Genomic DNA, 8,812 nt, shown 5'->3' with positions numbered 1-8,812 from the left:
TGCGGCAAGAAATCCTTTTTTCTGCGTATTCTATAAATTTAGTAGTGATATTTGGTCATTTTCTACAGAATTTTCTGTAGAACAAAACCCTAGACTTTGTCTCTCCTTATCGGGTTTGAGTCTTGGTAATCCCGAGGAAAATCTCAGTGTCATAAAATCTATACAGAAAAAAAAACTTTTTGGCGCAAGAAAATTTTTTTTTTGTCATAGATAAATTTATTTTCAAATTTTAATACAAAATTTTTTTTGGAGCGGGTAAAAATTTACTGCGTCTAGACATTTTTTTTTTTTTTTTTGTGTAAAATTTAGCATTTTTTAGTTTTTTATTGACGATAATTGAGATCCAAAAAATTTACAAAATCAAAAAATTTAAATCTTTGTTTTGATTTTTATAAATACGAGATTTTTATGTTTTTCAATTTTTTGCTTAGAAAAATAAAAAAAATTCTAGCAATTGCGGCTTTTATTAAATCAAACGGACATTTTCCAAACGATTGAAAATATATACATATAAACTTAATATCCAACACGTGCCTCAATCGTCAATTACAAAAAACTCCGAGCCTGAAAAATTATTTCTGATATCAAAACCGTCAAAATTTTCTGATAATTAATCATTTTCTCCCAGACTTTGAGATCAGCGAAATTAAAAAAAAAGATAAAATCCCTAATTAATTGTAATTAAATTACAAAAAATCACTAACCAATAAAACAAAAATAAAAAAAAAATAATAGTTATTTTTCAATAAAATAATCAAGCACTAGAAGAATAAACAACGCATGCGTCAAATCGATCTTTCATCCCTTCAGTAATTCGTATTCGTATAAAAACCCCTACAACCCCTATATCCTTATATATATCTATATACATATATATATACAAACTTACACTAGAGTCTTTGTACCTAGTGTGTATAGTTGGATCCAAAAGAAAGAAAGAAAGAGTAAAAATAAGTACAAGTATTTCAACCCCTGGCCGAGACAAAGCATCCGACGACCTAACAACAATCTTTATCCATACTATTTATAATCTCAACAATAAATAATCATATAAATATCACTGTTAAGTTGAATAAAAACTAAATAATAACAACAGTTTAATTAAATAAACATTAAAATGGCATTAGATTTTGCAGCAACGTACAAAGTTTTAGTTCTTGGTGATTCTAATGTCGGAAAAACTTGTATTGTTCATCGTTATTGTGACGAACGTTATTATGATACATATATATCAACTATTGGTAAATTATATTCATTATTATTATCATTATTTATAAGTATATTAATTTTTTATTTATCAAATCAATAGAATGTTAATTAAATATTTATGATTTAATTATTTTACGATTGGATTTTAATAAAATTTATTTTTTTTTACGACAGTCGGAATTATATATAAATATGAAACATAAATTTAAAGTCAAATATTTTTTTTTAGTTAATTTTAGAATTTATAGTTTTTTTTAATTATTGATAATTTTGGGGATAATTATTTTTGATATTTTTTATAGGAATTGACTTTAAACAAAAAATAATAAATTTGGATGGTACTCCGATAAAATTGCAAATTTGGTAAGTGATTGTTGTTAATCTTTTTTTTTTTTGTTTTAATTATAATTTATTTTGTTGGATTTTAGGGATACAGCTGGACAGGAAAGATTTCGTACATTGACGACAGCTTATTATCGCGGTGCAATGGGAATATTGTTAATGTATGATGTCACTAGTCTTGATAGTTTTAATCATTTGTCATACTGGTTACGAAATATACAAGAGGTATTTTTTTTTATTGTATTATTTTTTTTTAATGAGGGAAAATTAATTAGAAATTATTGAGGCAAAGTACACTGTAAAAAATTTGCGGAGTGAACGCGGAGTGGATGATTTTTTATTTATTCAATTCCCTCAGAGTGAATTTCGCCCCGAAGAGAAGTTTCAGAAAATATTAATTATAAAAAAATTATTAATACACGGAAAGAAAATTATGGGAAGTTTTGCTATGCATTATGGGAATGGTTCCCATAATGGTATGGGAATAGTACCTATACTACTATAGGGATGGTTCCCATATATTATGGGAACCATTCCCATAATAGTATGAGAATAGTTCCCATACCATTATGGGAATGGTTCCCATATTGGTATAGGAACTATTCCTATAATATTATGGGAACTATTCCCATAACGTTATGGTAACCATCCCTATAATATTATAAAATTTTTTTTCTGCACAATAGTGTAGAAATTTCCCAAAATTTGAATTTTCTTGAATGTTTTGTGTTGACAAAAAATTCTTGTTAAAAATTTTAATGTTTTTTTGCCAAATACGATTTTTTTTTTCAATGTTTGAATTTTTGTTTTTATGTTTAATAATATTTCTGTGTATTGTAGAAGTGATTACCACACTTCTTTAAAATAATTTTTTCATGATAATATGGGAACCATTCCCATAATATTATAGGAATGGTTCCTATAATAGTATGGGAACTATTCCCATATTATTATGGGAATGATTCCCATAATGGTATACGAACCATTCCAATTGCATTATGGGAATCATTCCCATAATATTATGGGAATAGTTCCCATACTATTGTAGGAACCATTCCCATAAATTATAGGAATGATTCCCCTAATATTATAGAAAGTACTCCTATAAATTATAGGAACCATTCCTATAACTATAGGAATCATTCCTATAGTGTTATGGGTATCATTCCCATAATTATAGGAACTATTCCTATAATTATGGGAAACATTCCTATAATTATAGGAACTGCTCTCATAATTTATGGTCGTAATTCCTATGATGGTATAGGAAAAAATTTCATAAAACTATGGGAACCGCTGCCATAATTTTCTTTCCGTGTACATAGTGAGCTTCGGTCTTTGATATTCTGATATTTATATTGAGTACGGAAATAATTACGAGCTCACTTTTCATATATTCACGCGAAATGATTTTTAAAAACTATAAGCAGCTGAAAATAAAACTTGAACAAATATAATTCCACTGAAACACAAGCTGTCCCCCATGAAAAAAATTTATAAAAAAAATATATGTTAAAATATAAAAAAAAATATAATTTTCATATAAAAAAATTCATAAAAAATGTATAAATATACATAAAAATGTGGGTCATTCCATGTCAAATCGACCAATAGTTGGAATCGACCTCTTTCGATTTGGACGAATTTTGGTCAGAAGTTTTTTTTTACCATATAACGCAATTCTGCCATAGGAAAAATAGCGAAATTTTGTATTTTGCATAACTTTTGATGAAAATTTTTCAAATTTTTTTCCTTTGGCAGAATTGCGTTATATGGTAATAGAAAACTTCTGACCAAAATTCGTCCAAATCGAAAGAGGTCGATTCCAACTATTGGTCGATTTGACGTGGAATGACCTATGTATACACAGAAAAAAAGGATTTCTCGGCACAAGAATTTTTTACTCGCCCCAAGAAATTTTTTTCCCAGCCTAAGAAATTTTTTGCATTATGAATTGAAAACAGAAATTTTCTTACCCCGAGAATGAATTTTCTCAGAGCAAGAGAAAACTTTTTGAGTCAATAAATTTTTTCTCGTCCCAAGAAAATTTTTGTGTTCAATTTATAATACAAAAAAATTCTTGCGTCCAGAAATTATTTTTTTCTGTGTAAAAATATTAAATTTATATTAAATATAAATTTATTTAAGTATTAAAACTCCGAACCGGAGTAAATGCGGATTGAAATAAAATCCGCGTTACTCCAAAATCACTCCGCTCATAAAAAAATCCCTGTTCACACCGTATGTGGAGTGATTTTTTTTTTAAACCGTAACTCCTAGTGACGGAGTGAAAGATTAAAATAAAATCCGGATTCACTCCGATTTTTTACAACGTAAGACATTTAAAATTTGATAAATTAACAAAAAATACACGGGCTGTTGTTGTTTGTAAATATAGCAAAAATAATTTCAAGAATTTAAATTTGATCTTTGGTTCAAAAATTGGAAAAAAAAATTATTTGTGGCCAGTTAAGTAGAAAATTAAATGCCGTTTAAAATGAGTACCATCAAGCCAGACTTCTTATTTTTAATTTCAAAGATATACATATATTTTTATTTGTACTTATAAAAATATATGAAAGTCTCCAGAATTATTGAAAATAAATATAGATTGTTTGTACTCATTCTAAAGTGCATTAAATTCTCTACACATTTTAAAAATAAAAAAAATTTTGTTTCTCTACTTCATATTTTCAAAATTTTATACAAAAAAAAAAAAAAAAAAAAAAAAAAATTTTGTAGAAAAAATTGGTAGAGAATTAAATGCCCTTTCAAGCGAGTACCAACAGTCCATACTTATTTACATAAATCCCAAAGATATAGATATATATATAAATTCATAAAAGTAAAAAATTTATAATATTTATAAATATTAATATTAATAATTATTGTTTTTTATAGAATGCATCTCCGGATGTTGTTAAAGTATTAACAGCAAATAAATGTGACGCGACAAGTAATCGAGCTGTTGATGCTGAACGCGGTCAAAAAATAGCTGATAATTTTGACATGCCATTTTTTGAAGTTTCTTGTAAAGAAAACATAAATATTGAAGATGCTTTTCTTACATTAGCACGAAGAATACGCGAACAAAGAGGCCGAAGAGTAATTAAACATATATTTTACTTTTTATTACTTATATAATTAATTATCTAATCAAGTAAGTAATTAATTAATTACTTGCATAAATAATTTTTTTTATAGGCCAGTTTATTTGAAGCATCAGAACGTGAAGGTGCTGATAGTATTATAAAAGCACAGTCACCATCGCAACAAGGGGATGCTTGGAGATGTTCATGTTAGCCAATTTTATCATCACTCAAAATTTTATGTTAAAGTTAAGTTAACAAAAATTATTTCTTTAATTTCTTAGTCATGGAAATTGATAGAGAATTTGATGCCCTTTAAAACGAGTACCAACAAGACATATTTATTTTTATTTGTATTTACGATATGCATATATTTTTATTTAGGAGTATTGAAAATATATGAGTTATTGAAAATCGAATAAAAATAATTATGTCTTGTTGGTACTCATTTTAAAGGGCATTAAATTTTCTGTACAATGAAATAAAAAAAAAAAATTTTTTTATTTTGTGGTTTAATTTATGACTTTGATAAAAAATTAGTTCGATCAATTTTTGAAATACATAAATTGATAGAAAATTAAATGCCCTTCAAAATGAGTATCTCCAACACATACTTAATTTAAGTACATCAAAAGAAATACATATATTTAAATACTCGTAAATAAAAATATATGATTGTCTTAGAAAAAAAAAACAATAATTACGGGTTGTTGGTACTCATATTAAAGGGCATTTAATTTTCTATGAATTGAAATTATTTACATGTAAAAATTTTGAAAAAAATAATTTTTACAAGTTAAATTTTTTTGTTTTTTACAAAGGCCTAAATATTTTATTTCAAATAAATATTCAAGTATAGACAACAATTGTGGACCATAACATTTATTTATTTATGTTTAAATATATATTTTATTGATTTATAAATTCTTTTATTGAGTCATATATTTATGTGTATATAAATATAATCTGACTGATGTTAATTAAAAAAAAAAAAAAATGAAAGGCAATCGAATTAATTAATTAAAAAATTTTTTTTATGAATTCAAATAAATAATTAATAAAATATACGCGTAATTTATATATCGCACTGTGGTAATATGATAGTATTATTGAAAAAAAATATATTAATAATAATAATAATGGCGAAAAATTAGTTAAAATGTAGTGAAATTGTACCGGTAGAAAAATAATTTTTTTTTTAATTTTCTCACTTTTACAGCAAAGAAAAAAGTGTAATTTAAATGGTGATATTTAATGAAGCTTGTACACAATAAATATCGAAAATAATTCGCACAAAGTAATGGATAATATCAAGTAAAGTCAATAATAATTTTCTTATTTATTAATTTTGTGTTCTTTTTTATAAAAAGGAAAAAAAATTAGCGGAATTTTTAAATGTTAAATATAAAAAAAAATTTAATAATTGAATATTAATATTAATAATTAATAAGTAAATAAAAAGTACACGGGCTGTTGCTATTCGTAATTATTCGTTTATGCTGGCGAAAATAATCTATAGGATTTAAAATCGATTAAAAAATTTGATAAAAAATTAATAATGGATCAAGTTAAAAAAAAAATTAAATGTCCTTTAAAACGAGTATCAACACGACGTACTTACTTTTTTAAATTTCAAAGATACACATATTTTTATTTGGACTCATAAATATATATATGAAAATCTTATAATTATTTTAAAAAAATATGGAGTGTTTGTACTCATTTGAAAGGACATTAAGTTCTCTACAGATTTTAATGACAAAAAAACAATTTTGAAAATTTTGATTTCAAAAATTTTGAAAATAAAAAAACTTTTTTTCTAAATTGATGGGAAATTCGATGCCCTTTCGAACGAGTACCAACAATCCATACTTATTAAAATATGTCCCAAAGATATACATATATTTAAATAAATATATATGTACAACTATGAAACTTATGAAAATAAATCAGGCGTGTTGGTACTCATTTTAAAGGGCATTCAATTTCCTAAAAATTTCTGCAAGCAAAAAATTTTTTTTTCAATTTCCGTCATAAATTTCAAAGTCATTCCAATGACTGAATTGAAAAAAGTTCAATAATTTTTTTCCATACCAAATAAATTACTAAATTTGTTATAATTATATTTTTTTCACAAAAAACCCAAAAAATAAGTTTAAATTAATAATTTAATCCTACAGATTATTTATGAAAAAAAAAAAGCCTTTATTGTGCCTATAAACGTGTGTAAGTCAATTTAAATCCACTTTAAAATAAACAATTAAAATTTTATTTATTTGTTTATTTAAACTTTCGTTAAAAAAATAATAAATTATTATTTATAAGCTGGACTCTGTGATTAATATAATTAATTACATAAATTAATCATTAATTTTTAAAAAATTAGCGTTTAAAAATAGTTTTTATAATTTAAGTAAAATCAATTACGCACTTAGAGAAAATTTTTAGAATTTTATTTAAATACTTTACCACATTCTGGCCTTGGTCATGATTTTTTTTTTATACTGAATTTGATTAATTAAAAAAATTAATTCTATTAATTAATGCGTTATATTTAAGGAGACAAGTAAATTATAAATTTATTTAAATTGAAGATAAAGTGAATTTAATTATTGACAATCAAAGTTAAATTTCAAATTTATTTAATAATAATAATTATTTTAAATAAAAATAAAATGTCTCCTTGAATATTTAATACAATGTGATTTTAATTATTAGCTTTCATATGTCTATATATACATATATATAAGTTATTATAATTTAGTAGAAAAATAAATATTTAAATACTGAATGTAAAACTTGATGTTTAAAAATTATTAAATAAATAAATGAAAAAATGCACTTTCTACGATGAATAATTTGTATTTTAATTGATTTAAAAAAAAAAATCTGTCTATCGGTTGACCCTGCGGGCCAGCCCCTAAACTTTTTCGAGCTCGAAAGTACTTTTGTATGCCATTGTTTTCGAAAAAAAACCGTTTTTTAGCATTTTTCTCTCCTATGATATCTCACGAACGAATAAACTGAATTTGACTGGTGAGTTGGCAATCGACGCATTTTATTAAGTTCTAGAGTTGATTAGATTTTGAAGTCTATCCTTTGAGTCGATTCCGAGAAATCAATAAAAAACTAAGAAAAAAAAAATTTTTTTTTCGTAATTCGCCAATATTTTCAAGTCTAATTGATCTAATGATCTGAAATTTTTAGGGTAGTTGATGACCAACAAGCTCTTTTGATTGCCGCCTTAACCATCCAAATCGGTCCATTACTTTAAAAGTTACAATGAGTTTACATTCATACATACACACACACATACATATGTACACTCGGACATCATTCTGAAAATAGTTAGAATAGCTTCCTAAGACCTCAAAACGTCGACATCTGATGATGAAAACTCGATTTTCAAAAATCGGGGTGAAAACAATAACTTCCCAAATTTTTTGAAAATCATCGGCTTTCTTAGCGGGAAGTTAAAAAACTTCACTCTTTAAAATTAACATTATAAGGGATTTGGTCAAACTTTTAAAAAAATATTTTATGTAACTCATGCCTAAGAGTACGTCGTTGAATGGCTACAGTCAGCCTCATAAAATTTTATATTAAAATTTAATTCTTTCTGATTGTTCACAAAAGTGGTTCAATATATATTACAACACTCATTTTCTATATTAAACCACTGGATTTGAGTAAGATGGGCGGAGTACATCTCTACTTAATAATTCAAGCTAATAATCAATTTATCAACTTGCTCTCTTATGACGGCATTTCGAATTTAGCTACCTTATTAAACCCGTCGGCACTCACGTTATGAGCATTTTGCTCACGCTCGATTTAAAACAATAACTTTTTATTTTCAAATGGAAAGGGTAGATGAAACTTTTTCTACCTTCGAGTAATTTTATCTATTTTCAAATTATGAACTTTTGAAATGCCTTAATATTAAATATGAATTATAATAAAATATTTTTCTCATGTGCGTCGGAAATTGTGAGCATTCTTTTCATCACGGGATTATAGATGTAACAAAAAAAAATTTACTTTCGGTAACGTTAGGGCCAGTTCGTGTGCCTTCGTAAGTGAATAGCTGTTCGGCTGCACTCGGTATACTTCGTAACTTTTAAACTTATTCTCCGTTACAAGTGCGCCAAAGCGCGCGAGATGTTAGACGC

General features: G+C 25.5%; 1 protein-coding gene across 1 annotated transcript; it reads left to right on the top strand.

The window, feature by feature from the left end:
* The first annotated feature begins 883 nt into the window (after positions 1 to 883).
* On the top strand, positions 884 to 7,128 carry LOC130677098 (ras-related protein Rab-8A). Its single transcript, XM_057483692.1, has 5 exons — positions 884 to 1,241; positions 1,512 to 1,572; positions 1,638 to 1,776; positions 4,453 to 4,656; positions 4,756 to 7,128. Exons 1-5 carry the CDS (start codon positions 1,118 to 1,120, stop codon positions 4,852 to 4,854), a joined length of 627 nt encoding a protein of 208 aa, XP_057339675.1. The 5' UTR covers positions 884 to 1,117; the 3' UTR covers positions 4,855 to 7,128.
* The last annotated feature ends 1,684 nt before the right edge of the window (positions 7,129 to 8,812 follow it).

This window comes from Microplitis mediator, chromosome 1, assembly GCF_029852145.1.
Source record: "Microplitis mediator isolate UGA2020A chromosome 1, iyMicMedi2.1, whole genome shotgun sequence".
Classification (NCBI taxonomy): domain Eukaryota; kingdom Metazoa; phylum Arthropoda; class Insecta; order Hymenoptera; family Braconidae; genus Microplitis; species Microplitis mediator.
This window is presented reverse-complemented; position numbering and strand designations above follow the sequence as displayed.

Coding starts and splice junctions, on each gene's coding strand:
- LOC130677098 (XM_057483692.1), top strand. CDS start 1,118: ATGGCATTAGATTTTGCAGCAACGTACAAAGTTTTAGTTCTTGGTGAT. Junction 1,242..1,511: donor TACATATATATCAACTATTG/GTAAATTATATT, acceptor TATTTTTTATAG/GAATTGACTTTAAACAAAAA. Junction 1,777..4,452: donor GGTTACGAAATATACAAGAG/GTATTTTTTTTT, acceptor TGTTTTTTATAG/AATGCATCTCCGGATGTTGT.